This window comes from Myxine glutinosa, chromosome 8 (assembly GCF_964187855.1).
Source record: "Myxine glutinosa chromosome 8, kmMyxGlut1.1, whole genome shotgun sequence".
Lineage (NCBI taxonomy): Eukaryota > Metazoa > Chordata > Myxini > Myxiniformes > Myxinidae > Myxine > Myxine glutinosa.
The window spans coordinates 92,661,842-92,685,885 of record NC_136268.1 but is presented as its reverse complement, the minus strand read 5'-3'; the positions used below and the strand labels follow the sequence as shown (position 1 = coordinate 92,685,885).

Sequence of the window (24,044 nt, the reverse complement as noted above, 5' to 3'; positions counted from 1 at the left end):
ACCTATAACCACGTTTTTTTTTTGTTTGTTTTTTTGTATACTGGATCGAGGCTCGTGAAAGAGCTGACATATATTGACACATATAACGACATATAACAACACATATAACAACACATCATGACATAATGACATATAACGACATGTACACTCTCGGTCTAAAGTTTTAGAACACCTCAATTTTTCCAGTTTTTATTGAAATTTAAGCAATTCAAGTCCAGTGAATAACCTGAAATGGTACAAAGGTAAGCAGTAAACTGCTCGAGGTAAACAAAAAAGTTTAGGTTCGCAAAAACGGGAAAATAATGTAAATTGCACAGTTATATTGTAAAAAAGGCCTTCTTCAGGGAACAAGTAATGGGTTAACAACTTACAGCTGTTCTGCAGCAATGTAAGTAAATTAAGCCTTGAAAGTTGATGCAAACAATTCCTACAGGTGTCCCAACCTCTGCTGATTACTTGATTACAAACCCCCTGTCTGTATAAATGCAGTATTGGAACAGACTGTTATTACATCCTCTGAAGCATTATTTGGACAATATTGCACTGCAGGAAGTAGTATATTGCTATCATAATGGCGAGAAAAAGGCAATTAACAAAGGAAGACAGACAGACCATTGTAACCCTTAAAAGTGTAGGTCTTTCCTTTAGAGAAATTGCAAAGAAAGCCAAGATGTCAGTGAGTACAGTTTCCTACACCATCAAAAGGCACTTGGAAACTGGAGGAAACTCTGACAGGAAGAGGTCTGGCAGACCCAAAGCCACAGCAGAATCAGAAGACAAGTTTCTGAGAGTCAACAGCTTGCGTGATAGGCGGCTCACAGGACAGCAGCTTCAAGCACAGCTTAACACTGGTCGAAGTAAGCAAGTCTCAGTTTCAACTGTGAAGAGAAGACTTCGAGCTGCAGGTTTGACAGGTTGAGTGGCAGTAAGAAAGCCATTGCTAAGATGGCAAAATAAGAAAAAAGGCTTGCCTGGGCCATGAAGCACCGCCAGTGGACTACTGAGGACTGGAAGGTCTTATGGACCGATGAATCAAAATTTGAAATCTTTGGTTCATCACGCAGGGTTTTTGTACACCGTCGAGTAGGCAAAAGGATGGTTCCTCAGTGTGTGTCACCAACTGTCAAACCTGGAGGAGGAAGTGTGATGGTCTGGGGCTCTTTTGCTGGATCCAGAGTCGGCGACTTGTACAGAGTTACTGGCACTCTGAACCAAAAGGGCTACCACAGCATTTTGCAGCGCCATACAATACCCTCTGGTATACGCCTAGTTGGTCAGGGGTTCATCCCACAGCAAGATAATGACCCTAAACACACCTCCAGGCAATGTCAAAACTACCTTCGAGGAAAAGAACAAGACGGTAGGCTTCAAATCATGGCATGGCCAGCACAGTCTCCAGACTTAAACCCCATCGAGCTGGTTTGGGATGAACTGGACAGAAGGGTGAAAGCAAAGCAACCTACAAGTGCAACACATTTGTGGGAACTTCTGCAACAGTGTTGGGAAGAACTTCCTGAACAATATTTGATTTCCATTGTAGAAAGAATGCCACGAGTGTGTTTGGCGGTTATATCTTCAAAAGGTGGCTACTTTGCTGAGTCAAAAGTTTAAATTAAATTTAGTTAAACAAAATCATTCTATGATTTCTTTTTCATCTCCAAACGTGTATTTGTTCTATCCTTAATTTCAGAATACATTGAGACATTAAACTGCATAAATTTCAATAAAAACTGGAAAAATTTAGGTTTTGTAAAACATTTGACCAGTTGTGTATAACGAGACATATGAATGAATGAATGAATGAATGATCGTTTTAAGGCCATTTTCCCCACTAGAGCGGGGGTTAGCCTTGCGGGCCTCATGCCCATCATGGTTCCCTGTTTGAGGCAATGTTTTTATGGCCGGATGCCCTCCGTGACGCCAACCCTTAGTAGCCTCTTACGATGCGCAGGGATACGGTGCACCTATTCTAAATCGGGGTACACACCGGGATCATTCATCCCAGCAAGCTGGTACTCAATTTGCCGACCTCGGAAGGATGACAGGCTGAGTCAACCCCCCTGGCGTTAATTCAGCGATCGACCGGGATTCAAACTCAGGATCCTAGGATCCCAAGCTTTCCCAACAAAAACCGGCTCTTCTGATCATGTGCTTGTTAAAGTGGACATCTCTCTGACCATTTTCAGAGAGCCTCCTCAGCGTCGACGAGTCTGGCATTTCACTCAGGCCAACTGGCACGGTCTTCAAGCAGCCATCAATCATCTGGACTGGTCTCCCATCTCTACTGCCTCTGACATCAACTCATCCTGGGAATTCTTCCAAAGTAAATTGCTCTCTCTCATGCACAGTTTTATCCCTTCTCGTCTTCAGTCATCAGTCTTCTTCAGTCTTCAGTCTTCAGTTGTCATACCCTTCCTCCCGTCCATGGTACACGGAATCTTGTGGTGAGGCTATTGCCCAGAAACAACTTGCTTTTGTCTCCTGGAAAGCAAATCCAACGGAAGGAAATCTCATTTCCTTTCACAAAGCCCGAAACAAGTTTGTGTCCACCCTCAGGAGAGCCAGGAAACAATATCTCTCCGTCCTCAGGACCGAACTCTCTTATCTGTCTCCCTCTTCCAAACCCTGGTGGCGTCTGGTAAAATCTGTTTCTGGTGTTTGTTCCCCCTCCATCCCCTCCCTCACCTTAAATGGCCACACGGCTGACTCCGCACGTGAAAAAGCCGAATGCCTCAACTCTGTGTTTGCCTCTAAATCTTGTGTCCCAAACCCATCCCTCTCTGTACCCACCGTACCCAGTCGTACCCAGCTGCTCCTGGACTCTGTGTCCTTTCCTCCTGACAAGGTGGAAAAGTGTCTGTCAACCCTCGACTCTGATTCTGCAACTGGACCTGACGGCATCAGCCCACGGGTCCTAAAATCATGTTCTTCCACTCTTTCACTCCCTCTCTCTGTTCTCTTCACCCTCTCTTTTGCTCAAGGTCATCTTCCATCTGCTTGGAAATCTGCCAACATCACCGCTTTGCACAAAAAAGGTGCAAAAACAGATCCCAGCAACTACAGACCAATCAGCCTTCTCCCAATTATCAGCAAGGTCATGGAATCCATCATTGCTTCAGATATGAAATCTTTCCTCTTCTCCAATGGCTTGATCTCTGATCATCAATTTGGTTTCAGACCTGGACACTCCACTCTGGACATGCTGCTTCTGCTTTCTCAACAATGGATGGAGGTCCTCAATGCCAAACAGGAAATTAGAGCAGTCTCCCTTGACATATCACGTGCCTTCGATACAGTCTGGCACCCCGCTCTGCTCACCAAACTCTCCTCTTTTGGTATCCATGGAAATCTCCACGCATGGCTGGCGGACCTCCTCTCTAGTCGTAGTCAACGTGTGGCCCTGAATGGGTTTCTCTCATCTCCTCTTCCTGTTCAGGCTGGAGTTCCCCAAGGCAGTGTTCTGGGCCCTGTGCTTTTTCTGGTCTTCATCAATGATCTCTCTGACTCTCTTGAAAATCCTCTCTATCTCTTTGCTGACGACTCTACTCTCTGTCGCTCCATTCTTCATCCCTCAGATCGGCAGTCTGCAGCCTCCTCACTCTCTGCAGACCTTGACAAAATCACAGACTGGGCAAACAAGTGGAACATGTCTTTCAATCCTGACAAATCTCACACTCTTACGATGTCTCTCCGAAAAGACCGACTGGACAACGCTCCCATCCACTTTCTGAATAATCCTCTCCAAGAAGTTCTGTCACTCAAGTTTTTGGGTCTCACTATCTCCCATGATCTTTCCTGGAAAAACCACATTTCAAATCTGGCCTCCAAAGCCAGTCGCCGACTGGGCATCCTCCGTCGTGCGAATTCCTTCCTTGGAACAACTGAGCTCCTCACCACATACAAGGCTTTCATCCGCAGCTCAATGGAATACTGCTCTCCCCTTTGGGCTGGTGCTCCTGCCTCACACCTAGCTCGCCTTCGCGCTGTTGAAACCAAAGCATTCAGAATCATTGGAATCTCCCGCGATGAAGCTAACTCCAAGGGCCTCTCACTCACTCACCGCAGGCAGGTTGGTGGTCTTTCCGTCTTCTACCGACTCCTCTCTGGCCTTGCCCCCCCAGCTCTCTCTGGGCTCTGTCCCGCAAATATTCCTACAGGTCGCACAAGATCTGCCTGCAACCCTCTTTTGGTTAAACTGCCAAAATCAAGACTCTCTGCTCACCTTCACTCCTTCATTCCTCTTTTCTCCCACCTCTGGAACAAACTCCCTCACTCTCTTCAATCCCACTCCACCCTCCAAGTCTTTAAAACAGCTGTTCACCACCATCTCTTATCTTCCCCCATCCAAAACCTTGATCTTTTCTACCCCCGCTAATTTCACCCCAATTCCCCTTTTTGAAATACCAACTTCTGTCCTGGAAGTCCTTGGTGTCCTTGTGCCTTATACTTCTCCCTCCCCCCCCCCTTCCCATGCCTCTTCCCCCGGGGCCCTCTCCCTTCCACACATCTCCCTGCTCTCGGATGTTGTGTTTGTGTGCTTCCCCTTTTCTCCCCATCTTGTCTTCCGCTCCCTCTTTTTGTGTATTTTGTTTGTCTGGTCGATTTGTTTGTGAAGTAAATGTTAGCTCTTTCACGAGCCTCGATTCAGTATACAAAAAAAAAAAAAAGAAAAAAAAAAAGAAGCCTGCACCCTAACCGCGAAGCCAACACCAGGCTACCCCATATAACGACACATATAACGACACATATAATGACACATAATGACATATAACGACATATAATTGTGGGGCTTGAGATCCCCCTCCCCCTTTGTGCTCTCTTACTGTTTGACTAATTACCAAGTATAACCAATGTTGTTCCGTTTTGCGAATTGTTATATGCAAGTATAACCAATTATGTTTTGTTGTGGTTACTTGCAGTATTCTCTTTAATATTTTTTATACTTTTATTCCTTTCTTATCCTTTGAAAGCTTGTTAAACCCTTATAAGGAGATATATGCTTTGTACTCTGTGGAAATCCAACGATTCCCCTTTGCTCATGGCCTCGGTCGCAACCGTTATCTTTCTAGCCTTCCAGTGAGGCTTTTGCCAATCTCCTTCCTGTTGGCACATTTATGACTGTTCACTCCCTCTATACTTTCCCAACCAAAGGACTTATGTTGCATTACTTTGTTTGTAAAGCCTTTTAAGGATTATATATTTTGTGTGACTTTATGCCCCGATGATGGCATGTTCTCTTTTTAATGTCGAAATCCAGCTTGTGTCCTCATTTCTCATACTATGGTCTCGGCAGCAGCTGTTATACTCCCCCACTCCAAAGTTCTCAATATTCTCCTTGTTGACAGATTCATGGCTGTCCACTCCTTATCTCCTTGTACTTTCCCTTCAAGCCTCAGTGATTGTCCCTTCAAGCTTCAATGATTATGTTGTCAAAATGTTACCTCATACAGCTGGCCATAGGCTTATTAGGGCATAACCCTTGCCTGGCCTCAAACTTCCTTAACTAACTGAATAACAGGAAGGGACTATGGTGGGGGCCATATGAGTCCACCCCTTGTCCCCTGTCCTGATGATGTTAAACCACACCTCTATATTTCATATATATAATGAAGCCCTGATTGAACCTTTTTAGAGTATTATGTTGTAGAGTTGGTCATTTGTGAGCTTCTTGCGACATCCTGTTTTCCGCAAGCTTGTGTATAACGAGTCCAAATAAATATATCAGTTGTTCCTTCTCTCAGCCTTAAGTCTAAGTCTCTGAGTCTCGAGTCCTAAGTCTCCAACCCGTCATAATGACACATATAACGACATAATTTGAAAATGGTTTGGCCAATTCCCACCAAGTTTCCCTATTTGCTGGGCATAGCCAAGGTCAGGTAATGAGCACAAATTATTCCCCCTATCTGTCCCTGTATTGATTAAATCAGCATCGACTTAATCAATTGTGGGAGTATATTGTCCACCTAGAAATGATGAATGCACATGTAATATAGCACAACAAATTGAGTTTGAAATCACAAAATAACATCAAAGATATCGACATTTCATGGATCTACAGAAAATAACCGTTTAATGATACAAAATATATTATGATGATAGTAGGTATGCTTGTTGAGTTATGCACAAAGGTGTTGGGAATTTTCATAAACAAAACAGAGAAATTACAAGTAAAAGATATGCTGCACATTTCTATGTAAACTAACGATAGCAATTGGCATGCAGTTACATGAAGCAGATGACTGCTTTGTGGGCTATTTATAAAGGGCCTGGGAGTAGAACACAAAGAGAAATGATTTTAGGAGACGCACTGTCAGGAGCACAAAGCATTGCCCGACCGGTAAAACATCAGGGTAACAGTTTTGACCTGGGCCAGAGATTCAAACCCAGACAAAATACGTCAGAGGTGAGTGTGCACACCTCTAGGCTATAGTGTGAATAAATAAAAAATAGTAATTAGAGGTTTCAGCTTGAAAATGATCACAAAATGACAATATTTTAATCCTTTCTTGTCCGACACACTGAAGGAATTATTACACAGTAATAGTTTTTTCACAGGCTAGGACAGTTTTGAGGTAAACGCATGCACCTCTGAGATGTCTATCCAGAGTTTGAATCTCAACGCAGCTATAAACTGTCACATGCGGGTGAGGCATCAAAGAGTGGGTATCCATGATTCTGGCACTGGTTTTGGTGGACTTAAAGATCCCATGGTGTCTTCAGTGAAGAGCAGGCAAGCTATTGCGAGCACTCGGAATTAATTACAAATTCCTGCCTAAAATTGTGGGGAGCAAGTGGTCGGGTCTTCTTGGACATGCCTTGACAGCAGGTCACACTGCTTGCTATATATCAGAGATTGGTGATTGGGCAGCAGTTTGGTGTTTGTCTGTCTGCTTGAAGCGGGAAGGGTGGGAAAGAATGGCCTCTGGAAGGTGTTTCCGTAGACAGGATAAGCAAGGAACGAAGGAGTTGAGGTGTGCAATCAGCCAGGCTTTTGTAAGTTTAACCAGGAGGGGGTTACCGGAAAAACTTGTGCTTCCACTTCCTTGAATTCTATCAACATCACTCAGAAGAGGAAAATTGGAGCACAATAAAAGTGGAAACATAACAAGCATTCTCATCACCAAATGTAAGACTTTTCTTTTATATCTCTAGTAATTCTAGTTCCTTAGAATGTGCAAGATTCCCAGAGCCACAAAAGATAATTCACTGATGATATAAACTCCATTTATGTGTACCTTCAAGCCATGGTTTTCTGTAACAGCTTTCAGGCAGTTTCTCATATTCTATTTCTTGCAGCTGTGGCAATGGAAGCCTCAAATGATGCAGAAAGGCTTTCAATTCCAACGAAACCTGTAAAATGAAACATGTCACCAGATCAAAAACCTATTCCCATAAAAGAATAGAAAGCATCTCAATATACAAAGCCTGCCCACATCCGCTTTTATATGTGAACTAAACTTCAAACTAAAACAAAAACAACAGCTAAAAAAAAAAGTGCAATTTATTAATTAGTGTTCTCCACATTTTCGAAATTAAAGTTTGTTGAAAATGTCATGACAAAAAGCTAAAATGGTGAATAAGTAAAGAAACGCGGAAGAGATAAAATCCGGCCTTCTCGTGCTGATGCACAGGGGAAGGGCTAATAAGGCATATTTCTACTAACTGTGACTTTGCTCTGACATTGTGACCTAATTCTTGAATAGTGTTCTACAATATTCTCATGATAAGGGCTTGTTTTAAAATTTGACAACAAAAGCTCAAATGGTGAAAGGGTTCGCACACTCACACGAATCCATGCACACACACACACAAACACACAATGGTGGCGGCATGACTTGCCGATCGTGCCACCTCCCTCTCGTCTGGGATGGAGAGGACCAGGAGCTGTGTCGAATAAATATTTTCGAAGACAGCAAAGACTGACTTGAAAACGGCAGGTTTCATGGGATGAGATGGTCAGTTTCGTGCCGATCGACGTGCATTTGGGTGGCCTGGTTCTGGAGCTTAGTGGGACTTGTGGGCCCCATGCTGCTGGGTGGGAAGGCCCAGGCTTTGACGAACCTCATCCTGTAGAGCTCCGTCCGTTGAAGATGTGAGAACGAGGTGAGATCGAGGGCTCGTGCCATATGCGACGGCTTTGGAGTGCATGGTGGCTTTGATGGGGAGGGCTGTACACGTGGCGCCCGATATTGCATGGATCGTCTGGGACTGACATGGCAGCTTGGAGGATTTCTCCGACCTCATCATGCTGAAAGCGAAAACTTGGGATTTGGTAACTCCCTTTACGCCATGCTATGCCTGCAGGGAACCAAGCTCTGCGAGACCCAGTAACGTCCCTGATGCAACAGCTTTGTGGGTGGCTTGGTGGGGCGAGGGGGACGCGCACCTGGTTTGATGCTCTTGCTGACTCTAACCTGTCGAGGCCACGACGCATGTGCACACAGTGAGGGGGGTCTGAGATTTGGTGGACTCGAGTGGGAGGAGGGCCAAAGATTTGGCAGACTCATGTGGGAGGGGAGCTTGAGATTTGGCAGACGCAAGTGGAAGGAAGGGGGGGGGGCGGGGGCGGGGGGAGGGGTTTGAAAGATGAGGACGGTGACACTGACACTGTCACTGTCATGGTGACACTGACACTGTCACTGTCACGGTGACAGTGACGCACACATACTGTACAATGTACATGCGCACAAACGTGCATGTGTTGCAATTTGCACGTACACAGGAACGATTTTGATTTATACACATGCTTAGCTTTGGTTTTGCTTTTGCTTTGGCATATTGTGTTTTATTTTGTGTGATATCATGTGCTGTGTATTGTATGCACACATTATTACCTTCGCAAAAGCGGAAGGTTATGTTTTGATCGCTGTGTATTTATTTGTATGTCTGTGTGTGTGTATGTTAATCGCATAACTCAAAAAGTATTCAACCGAATTGCATGAAATTTGGTGGGATGATTGGTTATTATACGGGACACATTTGATTAGATTTTGGGAAACAGATTTGCTCAAATTCTGACTATTTTTAACTCGATCGTATTTCACTCAAAGTTATGAGCGACTGAAGAAGAAGATGTCCATCCAGGACGTCATCACTATAACGCGATCTCCCGCGATCATTTCAACCTCAAAAAAAATTATAATTGCAGATTTGTCAAGAGATGAGGCATATTAACAAACGAATGAAACAGATTTGCTCAAATTCTGACTATTTTTAACTCGATCGTATTTCACTCAAAGTTATGAGCGACTGAAGAAGAGGATGTCCATCCAAGACGTCATCACTATAACGCGATCTCCCGCAATCATTTCAACCTCAAATGAAATTCAAATTGCAGATTTGTCAATCGGGGAGGCATATTAACAGACGAATGAAACAGATTTGCTCAAATTCTGATTTTTAAAAATCGATCGCATTTCACATAAAGTTTCACATCGCATACACTCCCATGCCAAGTACAGAACAGTAGCTGCGGCGAAGGTATGCGCTCTACCGAGTGCCCGGATTCTAGTTTTTTATGCATCCTGCCTTACTCTCCACTAAACTACTGCTGTTTAACACGAAACCAAAAGATATCTGGAGGAATCCCAACATTATTGAGGCTGTAGCGGCTGCCGCTGGGTTTTCACAATCGCCTTGCACCTATCAAGGACGCGGAGCGATCACCATGCCGGGCTCGTCCAGGACGCCCGGGCAGGCCCGCGCTCAACTTGCCAGGCCTCGGTCGGGACGCCCGGGCATGCCCGGGCATGCCCGGGCAGGCTCGCCCTCAACTTGCCAGGCCGCAGCCAGGACGCTGGGCCACGCCCCCTGGCGCCGGGCCTGGGCAAACCCCCTGGGAGAATAGATATATATTGCTGACCGATAAACGGGTTTTCAGAGTGCCTGAGTGTTTGATTTGATTAAAGCAACTCGGATGAATTCTAGCTTTTTGTCGCGTCCATTCTTCCGATCGACGTGGGAGCCCCAGCTCCTACATTGGTGACCTATCGACATGGACACGGCAGTCGCCCTTAAACTGCCTACCTTCTGGGAGGCTCACGCGGCGGTTTGGTTCGCACAGGCGGAGTCCCTGTTCGCCCTGCGAGGCATCACGGCCGACGACACCCGCTTCCACCATGTGGTAGCTGCGCTCGGGTCGGCTACCGCGGCCCGCGCCCTGAGCCTCCTCGAAAGCCCGCCAGCCGCTGACAAATACGGCGCGATTAAGAAGCTGCTCCTCGATGCTTTCGCCCTCCCATCGGCGGAACGCGCACGGCGCCTGCTCGAACTGCCTGAGCTCGGCGACATGCGCCCTTCCGAGCGAATGGACTACATGCTTTCACTGCTCGGCGAGCACTCTCCGGCATTCCTGTTCCGGGAGCTGTTCTTCCGTCAGCTGCCTAACCCGGTACGCTTCGCCCTGGCAAGCACGACGATCACAGATCCCCGGGCCCTTGCCAGAGAAGCCGACAAGATCTCCGCCGCAGGACAGCGCATCGCAGCGGCGACATGGGACCCACCGCCGTCCGACGCAACACCCATGGCGCCCGAGCACCCGGCACGGTCGACGGCCGAACTGCCGACGCAATTGGCGGTCGCTCTACCGAGCCGACCACCTCCAGCACGACGACCGAGGCCTCCACCTGACCAAGCGTGGTGTTACTATCATGCCAGGTTCGGACAGAAGGCCCGAACATGCCGACCCCCGTGCACCTTCGGCAGGCCGGGAAACGGCCGGGCCGGCGTTCATTACCAGCCATGAGCGCCGGCCACACGGGCAACTTACTGTTCATCACGGATAAAGCGTCCGGACGGCGCTTCCTGTGCGACACCGGCGCCCAACTGAGCGTCATACCCGCCTCTGACCAGGACAGGCAATCCGCGGTTTGCGGCCCCTCCTTGGTTGCGGCCAACGGATCGACTATCCGCACCTTCGGCCCGCGCAACGTCACCCTCTGCTTCGGCGGCCAACGCTTTGCTTGGACGTTTGTAACCGCCAACGTGCCCATGGCTCTGCTAGGCGCCGACTTCCTCTGCGCACACGGACTGCTGGTGGACGTCCAACGGCGTCGTTTAATCAACGCTGAAACCTTCAGCTCCCTGGTATGCACATTGAGCAGCTCCGCGCCGACCGAGCTGGCATGCACCGTCCCGGCGGCGAACGAGTTTGCTCGCCTGCTCACGGAGTTCCCGGCCCTCACGCGGCCGACGTTTTCGGCCGTCGCAGTACGGCATGGGATCGAGCACCACATACCAACCACGGGCCCGCCGGTCTATGCCAGGGCCCGCCGCCTCGACCCAGCCAAGCTCGCCGTAGCGAAGGCCGAATTCGACGCGTTGGAGCACCTCGGCATCGTGCGGCGCTCCGATAGCGCGTGGGCCTCACCACTGCACATCGTGCCAAAGCCGGGGGGTGGATGGCGCCCGTGTGGCGACTACCGCCGTCTCAATGACGCTACCACCCCCGACAGGTACCCGATCCCGCATATCCAAGACTTCTCCGCCCGTCTGGCGGGACGGGTCATTTTTTCAAAAATTGATCTCATACGGGGATATCACCAGGTACCTGTCAGGGCGGCCGACGTCCCTAAAACGGCAGTCATCACGCCGTTCGGCTTATTCGAATTCTTGCGGATGCCGTTTGGTCTCAAGAACGCGGCTCAGGCGTTCCAGCGCTTGATGGACGGCGTGCTGCGTGACCTGCCGTTCCTTTTCGTTTACCTGGACGAAACCCTCGTCGCCAGCACGTCCCGGGCCGAGCACCTCCTCCACCTCCGAACACTGTTCGGGCGCCTCAGCGAGCACGGCCTCATCGTCAACCCGGCCAAATGCCACTTCGGCACGACGGCCGTTGATTTTTTGGGCCACCACATCACCAAGAACGGGGCCGTGCCGCTGCCCACCAAGGTCGAGGCCATCACCACGTTCCCGCGTCCCCGCACCATAAAGGCCCTGCAGGAATTCCTGGGAATGGTGAATTTTTATCACCGCTTCGTGCCCCGCGCGGCTCAACTCATGCGGCCCCTCTACGAAGCCCTCCGGGGCAAGCCGGCCAAGCACGACATCGCCTGGTCCGCAGCAATGGATGCGGCCTTCCAACGCTCAAAGCGGGCCCTCGCCGACGCAACACTGCTCGCTCACCCGGTGCTCAACGCTCCCATCGCCCTCACCACGGATGCCTCCGACTACGCGGTGGGCGCCGTACATGAGCAATGGGTGAACGGGGTTTGGCAGCCACTCGCTTTTTTCAGCCGGCAGCTCTGGCCGAACGAGCTCAAATACAGCACGTTTGACCGGGAGCTCCTCAGTGTACACCTGGCCGTCCGCCATTTCCGCCACCTCCTGGAGGGCCGACCTTTCACGGCGTTCGTCGACCACAAGCCGTTGGTTTACGCCATGGCCAAGGTCACGGAGCCATGGTCGGCCCGCCAACAGCGCCACCTCTCCGCCGTGTCGGAGTTTACCACGGACATCCGGCACGTCGCCGGCAAAAACAACGCCGTGGCCGACTGTCTTTCCCGGGCCAGCGCGAACGCGGTCCACCTGGGCGTGGATTTTGCGCTTATGGCGGCGGACCAAACCACCGACACCACGGTGCAAGCCCTCCGGGCGGCGGACACGGGCCTCCGCCTGGCCGACATCCCCTGCGCGGACACTGTCCTGCTCTGCGACGTCTCCCAAGGCCAGCCTCGCCCCATCGTGCCCGTCACCTGGCAACGCTGCATCTTCGCCTCCCTCCACGGCCTTTCCCACCCGGGCCGGAAAGCTTCCCAGAAGCTGGTGTCGGCGCGTTTCGTCTGGCACGGCCTTCGTCGGGACGTCCGCGATTGGACCAGCACCTGCACGGCCTGCCAACGGGCCAAGGTCCACCGACACACCCAGGCCCCGCTGGCACCTTTCACCGTGCCCGAACGACGTTTCGACCACGTCAACGTGGATCTGGTGGGCCCCCTCCCCCCGTCACGAGGGTTCACACACCTGCTCACCATGGTGGACAGGACCACCAGGTGGCCGGAGGCCGTTCCCCTCGTCTCCACCACCACCGCCGACGTGGCGCAGGCTTTCATCGCCACCTGGGTCGCCCGCTTCGGCGCACCGGCGGACATCTCGTCAGACCGCGGACCACAGTTCACCTCCGAGCTGTGGGGCGCGGTCGCCCGCAACCTGGGGGTCAAGCTCCACCGTACTACGGCCTACCACCCCCAAGCAAACGGGTTGTGCGAGCGTTTCCACCGCTCCATGAAGGCCGCGCTCATGGCCGGCCTTCAAGACGGCGGTTGGGCCGACCGGCTGCCGTGGGTCCTTTTGGGGCCTTCGCACGGCCCCCAAGGAGGACCTCCAGGCATCCACCGCCGAGCTTGTCTATGGCCAGGTGCTACGCGTCCCGGGCGAATTCGTGCCCGACGCTACCAGTCCCTGGTCCGCAGCTCACCAGCGCTCGGACCTCCAGGAGGCCGCCCGACGGTTTGCCCCCATGCCAACATCCCACCACGGTGACCCCCAGTCCTACGTCCCCCCAGCACTCCACACAGCGGAGTATGTTTTTGTGCGTCACGACGCACATCGGTGGCCTCTCCAGCCGCCGTACGACGGGCCCTTCCGGGTGCTGCGACGGGACGACAAGTCGTTCGTCATCGACATCGGCGGCAGGTCGGACCGGATTGCAGTGGACCGCCTCAAGCCGGCGCACGTGGACGTCGACCACCCACCACGGGTGGCCCTTCCGCCGCGGCGAGGCCGCCCCCCGTCCACGGTGCCCCCCACTCGACCGCCCACCACCTCACCGGACCCCCTCCCACGACCCGCCAGGGGTCGCTTCGGCCGGGTCATCAGGACCCCCCTCAAATTGACCCTGCCGGTGCAAGTCGATTCTGGGGGGACGTGTGTAGCGGCTGCCGCTGGGTTTTCACAATCGCCTTGCACCTATCAAGGACGCGGAGCGATCACCATGCCGGGCTCGTCCAGGACGCCCGGGCAGGCCCGCGCTCAACTTGCCAGGCCTCGGTCGGGACGCCCGGGCATGCCCGGGCAGGCTCGCCCTCAACTTGCCAGGCCGCAGCCAGGACGCTGGGCCACGCCCCCTGGCGCCGGGCCTGGGCAAACCCCCTGGGAGAATAGATATATATTGCTGACCGATAAACGGGTTTTCAGAGTGCCTGAGTGTTTGATTTCATTAAAGCAACTCGGATGAATTCTAGCTTTTTGTCGCGTCCATTCTTCCGATCGACGTGGGAGCCCCAGCTCCTACAAGGCCTTCTATGCTTATCCCATCCACCAAAGAATAATGAACCAGAGCCTCGATCTAGTCATCTTATATACCCCAGAGGGGATAATAGCATGATCCTTCCTGCCGCTCTTGTGGGGTGTGGGTGTACTGGTTCATCTAATTGCAGACAGCAGAATGATGGTATGATCCGTGATGCGGCACCCCTCCCACCCCCACTCAAACTAACGCTTTCACACGACGCACCCAATGAACCAGGACCCCCAGGCCGGCAATTCCTTCTATTTCATAGGGAAACAATTTAAATGAATACATCAGAGGAGCGCAGTAAACGGGCGAACAGCTACCCGTCTCCGTCAGCCTGAAATGCAACACTCAGCTTTCCAAGATTCAAGTAAATATGACAGAAAAAGCGCTTTCTTTCAGGTAAATTGCAGACAAAGACGATGTTCTTACCGACAAGAAATAATCTAAACCGTGATAAGACGGCATTCTCTGAGAAACAAAGCCTGAAGCACCTCGAACCTTCGAGTTTCATTCAATGACACTTCAGCGGGCAAAAGATCAGGGCCGCAGGGCGTGCAAGTCGCGCGCAAAGTGGGTGAGCTTCTTCTTCCTCCTCCTCCAATGGGTGAAATACGAAGAAGAAGATTAGTCGATTGATACAGAGCAGGCATGATGGGCCAAATCAAAAAGGCCTCCTCATGTTCTGAGCGTTCCTTGTATATGATAAAAACGAATACGGACGTGGTTGTTGATGCGTCGTAGATTAATAAACAATGTTCTGACGTTTCGGGCTTAACGCGGTGACAAAGCAAACGAGGGTTGTCCCTTCGGGCTTAACTCCCGTGTACGATATGCTTTGTGGTGTATAACCGTAGGAAATCAGCCATGCTGGTTTCGATTATTTTCCATCTTAAGATTCTGAAGTTTAAATGTTGTCCCTATTTAAACATAGATTTTCATTTGATTTTAGCAATATAAATGAAAATAACGACATAATATTGGCTGCAATAGATTAATCTTTACAACAATTTTTTTTTGCATTTATTGCTTGAGCTCTTGGCCTCTTGGCTCTTGCCCTTGGTCCTTTGGACTTGGAGTGGGGAGGACATTTCAGTGACAGCGTTACATTTGTTGGATAAAATGAGGGACGTTTCGGCATTCCTCAAGGAACAACAAAGCCAGAGCTCGGCCGAACTGGCGGAAGAGTGGCAAGCACTCGAAGAATTGTACAATAAGAAGTGAGTGTTCTGTCGCTGACTCATGGGGCCTTGAGTGGGGGGCGCGGTAAACTTGTGGCTGTCGGGATTCCAGGCTCGGATGACCCATCTTTGCGCCAGTCAAGGCCGTAGGCCTCGATTGTGTTTTTCGCTTTGGGAACGTTTGTGACGAACGAAATTTGTCTGTATGCAGACTGTGGCATCAACTGACTCTTCGATTGCTCAAGTTTGTCCGGCATTCGTGCTTTTCCAGCGGAGATGGCCTCCCAAACGTAAGATTCTCTTCCCCCTCTAATTGTTCTTTTCCAGGGATTATTCGGTTGTCATATGGTGATGGTGACTGTGCTACTCTTTTCAAAGTTACGTATTTGTCTTTTAAACTGACGTATCCATAATGTTGACTTTCTCTTTAAAAAAACAACTTCTTGTGTTTTTACAGTTGTATGAAAATTTCATTTGTGATTTTGAGCACAGGTGAGGTTCTGTTTTCCTTTACGATTTATTCTACTTTGATATTACGTCATTGAAGGATTTTTTGTGACGTATGTGAACTTGTGTTCAGAATCAACCCGCTATCTTTCGTGGAGATAGCCCTGCAGATTGTCAAACAAATCCCTGGTAAGTATGGGGAGGTGAGGGGCGTTATGTCTGTTTATGGTCTATAAAGTTTACTTGGAACAATAAAAGTCTGAATCGAGGGGAAAAACAAGCGTTTTGTGAATTTGGGAATGTCATTATTATTTATTATGACTTTGTATTTAACTGCTTTGTAGCTGCTGAAAATCATCCTACTAACTTAATTTGCAATTGTCACTGGATTTGACACCACCCCCAATACAAATTTTATTATGGACCTTATAGGTATTGAAAAGGTACATATATCGAACAAACGGTTCCATATGGAGCACCTCGCCACCATTGGAGCATTTAAATAGCGTCAGATGTGGCAATAAATGTTTTCTTTTTTTAAAAGGATTTGCTGAAAGACCAAATTTCAGTCAAACTGCTTGTTAAGATATTAGGTTTTACAAACTACAGCTTGTTTGAATATTTAATCGATCAACAAACAAATTGCCTGGAAATGGTTTACTAACTAAATATCAAAATACACCTTTAGCTTCTCCAAACATTTTGATTCGCAAGTTACATGAAGGGATGTGTGTGTGTGTGTATGTGTGATAAGTGATGAAAAATATTGCCTCCTATTGTTTTTCTCTAAAATAGGTAAGCATATTGTGTGAGGAGGACATATTCAAATGAAACGAAGCACAAGTCCACACATTAGTTCTTCCCACCATTTGGGTGCGAAGTTTTGTGGTTCTGACACTGGATGTCTCAATGCTACGTTAGTCAAGGTGGCAGCGGGCAGCATGATGTCAATGCAGTGAAGCACTGGAGGTGGGAGGTGACAGTTGGGATGACTGACCGGAGGTGACAGTTGGGATGACTGACCGGAGGTGACAGTTGGGATGACTGACCGGAGGTGACAGTTGGGATGACTGACCGGAGGTGACAGTTGGGATGACTGACCGGAGGTGACAGTTGGGATGACTGACCGGAGGTGACAGTTGGGATGACTATTGACTGGAGATGAGATTTGGGTGCACCATTACGATCCTGAGAGTAAGAGATGGTGAATGGATTACTGGTACCACCAAAAAGGATCACCAGCCTTTACTTTGCTTTGACAGATTTTCATCTCTTCTCCAAACTTAAGGAACACCTTAGTAGAGAACATTTTTCATCAGAGGATGATGTCAAGGCGGCTGAGAAGCGGTGGTTAAGTCAGCAGGATGCACATTTTTATTGTGATGTCACAAAACTACTTGAACATTGGTAGAAATGTGTGAACCACGACAGTAGTGAGTATGAATGAATGAATGAATGATCGTTTTTAAGGCCATTTTCCCTGCTAGAGCGGGGGTTAGCCTTGCGGGCCCATGACAATCATGGTTCCCTGTTTGAGGCAATGTTTTTATGGCCAGATGCCCTTTCTGACGCCAACCCTTGGTCACCTTTTACGATGCGCAGGGATACGGTGTACCTATTCTGAATCGGGGTACGCACCGTGATCATTCATCCCAGCAAGCTGGTACTCAATTTGCCGACCTCGGAAGGATGACAGGCTGAGTCAACCCCCCCTGGCGTTAATTCAGCGATCGACCGGGATTCGAAGCCAGGATCCTAGGATCCCAAGCCGGCACCCTAACCACTAAGCCAACACCAGGGAATAAACCATGGTAGAATAAAGATTGATGTTTGTATGATCTGTCTTTGTTTCTTTCGAATATTTTACCTGTTTTGGAGAAAAACAACAGGAGGCATTACCTTTCACCATGCCCTCGCTGTATGCATGTATGTATGCATGAGGAACTTTTTACGCTTGAGGCCATTTGGCCCATCATGCCTGTGCTTTATCAACACCACATTAAATCAAATAATTCAATTTATCATCTTAATTTGAAGGAGGAAATGTTGAGGGAGGTGCAGCGATGTCACCAGGATGATATACATATACTTGATGCATACTAATATGTTTAATAACAGGTTGTGCATATAAATACATGGCTGTTTCCTCTTGTTTTTTTCTGTTAGAAAAAAGTGAATCGTTACAGTTCCTGGAGAAGACGAAAGAAAAGGTTTGTAGTTTTTCTTTTTATGTTTTTAACATGCCTGATGATAAAACGGGGTTTTTGTTTCTATTTGTCACGTTGTACTTTATGCAAAACAAATTGATTTCTTGGCCAGCACCTTTCAGGAAGTACCACGATGAGGAACTGAACGTGATTAAAAGGGAAATAAAGATGGAATTAAATGTAAAGATAAACCAGATGCAGTAAAACTAGAGAGCTCATAGAACACATTACCCAACACAGTGTTCAACTATGTACGTAATTCAATTAAAACTAAAACGGCACTCAGTAGAGAGCATACCTCCGCCTGGTGAACAGTTTACGTTTTGTATCTCGCTGATAGGCTGGATCTAGATTCAGACCTGAACCAAAATCTAATCTGCTTGTTCTTGTCACCTACCCAACTCATCCACCAAGTTTATTCATAACTCATCCATAACTTTTTAAAATATTGTCGCGTGACTACCCTTGGTGAACACCGTAGGGTAACACGGATGACCGATTGCGAGACTTTACACTCCCGAGGCGAAAACTCAATGGCGGATTCAAGCTCAACACAAAGTTAAACGCGCGGGAGGCCAGACGCAACGAGCTCCACAGCCTTATCTATTAAAATGAAACACCCAGGAAACTGCGTTCAAATATGTACAGAAAATAATATAAGGATTTATTATTTTAAAGTAATAACAGTGAAAAAAACACGCGCCGGTAATACTAATAACTAAATCGGGACGTCCCCACACGACTGATATCAAACACAAAACGAGGGAGATTAATTACGAAAAGAACACGTCACGTCGTTCAAAATGTACGCGGATTCGGGCTTATCTGGTCTTTCGTCGTCTTTGTGGCTGCCGTCCAACACCGCTCCTTTCGGCCTGATCGCACACCTCGCTCCAAGTTCCACGGCCCTCTGCGTCCGCCTCCAAGCGCCACCAGGCCTCGTCGGTCCAACGGCCCACACACACCACGAGCTCCTTTGCTCCAACGGTCCACCGCAGGGCTGCACGAAGCAACCAAAACCAAGTGCCAACTGCCAACTGCAACGAGCTGTGGTCACGAATGTTCAACGAACCGTGTCCTGTGCCAACTCCGACGAACTGTGCAACGAACCGTGTCCTGTGCCAACTGCCACGAACTCTGGTACGGAACTGTAACAACGAACTCTGCGACTCAACTCTCTCAACTCTGGACTCCACTCGAACTGCCGAAATGGCGTCCGACCGTCGCCTATATTGGTGGCCGATGACGTCACATTGGCGCGCTCCTCAGCCAGTCATAGCCTCCCAACTCGCCCAGGTCACGCCCTCTGCGGCATGCGACTCCTGACATCTCCCGTCCGTGACCCCGCGGTCCTGGTGTAACACGTGCCAGCGAGGTTGGTAGGCCTTTGAGGTGCGCAGGCGAGGTTTGTAGGCCTTGGAGGTGTAAACGGTGGCGGTGTATTGTGGCGGTGTTCTTGGCCTGGTGGTGCCCATTTATTACGAAGTCAATGTCAGGGAAAGGGAATTATTTAATGTTGCACTAAGGACCTAACTAATGTTTATGTGGTTTGCAGTGCCATAAAGGACAAAGGTTTGATTACTAGGTGATACTCACAGGGGCGTTACCTTTAATCCCTCACTATTTAACACTCGAATCTCCAGGTAGATCCACACTCATACATCTTACCCCGACAACCGCCTGAACATCAATAACTTATTACATGTAGAGTCCCTGTCACGACAGCCGAATACCTACCTATTCAGATCTACCTAGCTCTAGATGTTGCATTACCAAATTCATAACACAGCCCCCCCCCTGGAACCGTAGCTCCTGCAAGGTTCACCGCAGGGCTACCATTCCAGCCTTAACACTTACTGTCACACACTTAATTAACCTATGAAATAAATCAGGAAGGGCTGTGGGAAGTGAGTCGGACTACCTACCTACACTTCCTTAACATGCTGAACCCCTTAACCATCATGCAAGTATGTACATCTTCTTCGTTGTTCCTGTGGAGGGAGGAAACAACAACACACAACACTAACTTAACCACAAAACTTAACCATCTTTCCAAAACTCAAAACTCTAACCTTTGTACATACCCCGGTCTACAGACCGCGTCCCCCGGTGGATGCCACAAGACTCGACCTTACCTGCGGGGCCATCCCCAATGCATCCCCCTAAATTTCCTCGGGCCCTGTCCAGATGTTACAGGTGAGTGACACGGCTCGGTGGATTTCGCCCACATTCATGCTACACAGACCCCTTAACCACTCATTCTCATTCCATAGGTCATCAAGGCATTGCAAAAATCAACAAAGCACTTATTCCCAATACACCCCCTGCAGGACCATGGCATTGATGTCATTCACGTGTGTGTGCATTCCTCAACTAGGCAGCGGGGAGGTACCGCACAAAAAGATGGTGGGGGCGCATCAGGCTGTGGTGCCCGCAGTCCCAAAAACAAGTCAACCGACTTACAAATTCATTGCCCCCCCCCCCCCTTTACCTCTTGGCCCCGTGACAGCCCAACAGCCCCTTTCCGCCGTTACCTCGCCGGTGAGGGTCTCCACACACACCAGGCTCCTTTGCTTCCTGCTTTCGCGCAGCAACACGGGTCACCGGGGGACTTCCTCACCCCGCGGCGCCCAACCAGACCCTCCACCGACGAGCTCCAATTTCCAGTTACCACCGGCTGCCAGGGGTAATTGCCGCAGAGGGGGGCCCGCAGGCATCGCTCCTCAGAGCTTGCTCTGTACCTGCGGACACACACACCTTCCCCACCCATGGTCCCCAAAACACACTTCCTCCCCCGCTGCCATTCAATTCTCCACACAACTCAGCACAATTCAGTACAATTCATAGATGGTGTAAAAGGTGTTACAAGGCTTGCCATGGCCTGCCAATGTGAAATCCCATTCACAGTTCGAATCATTAAATCCTTACACCTTTCCATTAGCACATTTCCAAAAAGCACAATTTATCGCCCCTCATTATCTCCAATAATCATCACTCACTCTCCAGGTTCCACTCTCACGACCACATCAAAACACCTAACCACAATACAAAAACATACGCCACCCACAAGACACTGTGGCTCCCATTCCATCCCCTCACCGGCCATGTCATCACTCTCACCCGCCTCCCAACTCCAAATTACATGTCCCCAATTTCCCAAAGCAAATCCTGAAGCCTGGGACAGTACTCCTCAAAACACTCACCTCAAGTGCAGGTAGTTGCAGGTTGGTCAGGTCCAAGAGTGTCATCCACCCTTCACAATCCCAAAATTTCACATTGGGCCTACCAAATACTTCCAAATTTCTCTTTTGTCCCCACTACACTGGCAGGTATGTGGATCCGCATCCAACGGTGATAATCACTACACAACTACCTGTGGCCACGACAGCTCTGCACCTCTACCGTGCAAGGGTCACCGGGACAAGGTGAGCAGTCAAAACGCCAACATGGCCCATGAGTGTCCATAAGGGTGCGACCCACCATCCATCCTTCGGCCCCCCCTGCGAGGAACACAGCTGCAGCAGCCCCAGCTGGCCAATGTGGTGAGCACTTGCTGCCAAAACACACACTACCGCACACACAACCACGGCCCTGGGGGGCACGGTCGCAGTGCGTGGCATCCCTACAGCCACGTCCCCTGCACCTCCCCATCATCCCCCAGTCCGACTACAGAACTGCAGCCCCCCAGTGCTCACCCACACTTGACCACACCAAGGTCCAGTCAACAGCCATGCTCCACCAGGAGACCCACCCAGAAGACATGGTCCACACACCTCGGACACGCACAGCACCACGTTGACCCTCAGGCTACACAACTACATCCCCATCATCCCGCGTCCCAAATATCAGCACAGTTGCCCCCGCAACCAGTTGAAAGCTGTGTCTTGCTACCCTATTAATTTCATCACAGCCTCCAACACTTTGGTCTACACACCTGGATCAATAATGGCGTCACTGTACAGTGTCCACCATGGCATTTCAAAATCCACCCTTAAATTTCCATCTAACCCACAGATTACCCATGCCAACCATTTGTCACATTTCACTCACCTCACCAAAGAAGGATGCTTTGCCATACACATGCCAGCCGAGCATGGCCCATATGCTCGGCGCGTTACACATCTCCCGATTCACATCCCCATGGCTCTCTTCCCAACCCGAGAGTCCATAAATCATAACGGAGCATCTGTGGAAGGTCACTCACACCATCACGTTCCACAGATGCCCCAATGGTTGTCCGGCAGGCTATCTCCATCCCTGTCCATTCGGTTTGACCCGCGTCCATCGACCAACACGGCATGGCAGGTCATCACATGCCAGTTGTCCCAAAGTCTCAGGGAGAGGGTGTCAGGTCGCATGCCCGGGTGTACACCACATCAGTCCCAAGTTGGCCGTCCACAGTGCCACCACCAAAGCGCGACCCACAACACCTCCCCCTAGTGGTCCTCAATATTTGCCATCCCAGGCTTGAGAAACCACCTCGGACCTCCCTGGAGGTCTTAACCCCCACCAGGGTCCGGTGACCCTGCCGGCCCGAGCCACCAGCTCGGACGGCGCCCCGACGGACAAGGGACGCCACACTCCACCAGACCCCCCGTGGGACCCAGGTCGTACCTCGACACCCAAGGCTGGACCCCACGTCCAAATCTCGCCATCACAGCCCCCCAGCTGGCCGGCATACCCAAATTTTGAAAGGGGCAACTTTTGCCCGAGGCCATCACCCATGACCTCTCCATGTCCAAATCCCGCAGCCCGGGGACCAATCCCAACCATGGCTGCTCCAAATCAAGTTCCCATTGTAATTTTATTTTACATTTTATTTTACAAATTTTCATTCCCATTGCCAACCCGCAGCTGCAGGGAACAACCTCTACCACCGGTTGTTCTGCCCCTCCCTGCAGTTGATCCAAATTCCCTACAGGGACCAAATCTCCAGAAGCTCTATCTCCCGATCCTCCAAGATCCAAATCCAGCCCGGAGCCAACACACTCCCCCAACTGGTTGTCCAATTTTGGAGCCTCTGTTTCCAAATAGCAGTGTACAGTGAGCGTCCCCTCGGTCATTCCAACCACCTCCTCGGACCAACTCACCTCTTCCCCCAGACTCCTTTGGGCCTGAACAAGCTCTACCTCCATGGGACTGTCACAGGTCTCCAGCCGCTGGATCAAATCATCCTCATCATCATCATTTCCACAAATCATTCCTGGCCCCGCCAGGCTTTGATCGATATCCCCAATAAATACCTGGTCCGGCTCCATTGCACGGACCCCCAAAAACTCTACCCCCTCTTGCTCCGCACCACCGCCCTGGTGCTGCACAATTCCAAATTCATCCCCCGGTTGGGGTGTTGTGACATCCACACGGTCCCGATAAACAACCAGGCCAGAATGTGGGAAACATTCCCCATTACAACTCTCACATTCCAAATTTCCTTCCCCGCTCACCTGTGGACTCTCCACGTTTACCTGCAGGCATTCCCCCTCTACCTGTACACATTCCCCATCCACCTGTGGACATTCCCCATCCACCTGTGGACATTCCCCATCCACCTGTGGACCTGCGGTCTCCCCATTTACTTCAATTGCCATTCCCTGTGCAATTCCCAATTTTGCCATTCCCGGCTCCTGAGCCCCGTGCACATCTGCATGGGCCGTACTCTCTCCTGTTCCCAATCTAGCTTCCCCCCGTTCCGATTCAATTTTTGCCACCTTTGGCTTCTCCTGTGCCCCCATTTTATTTGCCAGCCCATTAATTTTAATACTCAATCGATCACTCATTTCCTTCATTCCTTCCCTCCATTCCTTCCCCTGTGACTTCATTTGTTCATTCAATTCCCGACTGGCTCGCTCTCTCTGTGCGTACATGTCTCCCATCTGCTTTCCCAATCGCTCACTGTTCTTTTCCATCCCTTCAATTTGTTCCTCCAATCGATCACTCATTCCCTTCATTCCTTCCCTACATTCCTTCCCCTGGGACTCC

At 49.9% G+C, this 24,044-nt stretch overlaps 2 protein-coding genes across 6 annotated transcripts in view; one reads left to right on the top strand and one right to left on the bottom strand.

The window, feature by feature from the left end:
- The window catches only part of SHOC1 (shortage in chiasmata 1), an 86,167-nt gene that overhangs the window by 56,499 nt on the left and 5,624 nt on the right, over positions 1-24,044 (bottom strand). For 2 of the 5 annotated variants that reach the window (XM_078783533.1, XM_078783536.1), the window contains exons 1-2: positions 14,725-14,883; positions 7,236-7,350 (exon numbers count right to left, since the gene is read on the bottom strand). In XM_078783533.1, coding sequence (XP_078639659.1) covers positions 7,236-7,350; positions 14,725-14,883 — 274 coding nt within the window. Of the gene's footprint in view, positions 1-7,235; positions 7,351-14,662; positions 14,884-24,044 lie in introns of those variants that run through there. The other 3 variants (XM_078783537.1, XM_078783535.1, XM_078783534.1) reach the window with 3 other exon arrangements.
- Positions 14,930-24,044, top strand: part of PSMD13 (proteasome 26S subunit, non-ATPase 13) — a 41,706-nt gene continuing 32,591 nt past the window's right edge. Inside the window, exons 1-5 of the mRNA XM_068124840.2 lie at positions 14,930-15,450; positions 15,623-15,701; positions 15,869-15,903; positions 15,992-16,047; positions 18,025-18,068. Coding sequence (XP_067980941.1) covers positions 15,353-15,450; positions 15,623-15,701; positions 15,869-15,903; positions 15,992-16,047; positions 18,025-18,068 — 312 coding nt within the window. The 5' untranslated portion in view covers positions 14,930-15,352. The remainder of the gene's footprint in view (positions 15,451-15,622; positions 15,702-15,868; positions 15,904-15,991; positions 16,048-18,024; positions 18,069-24,044) is intronic.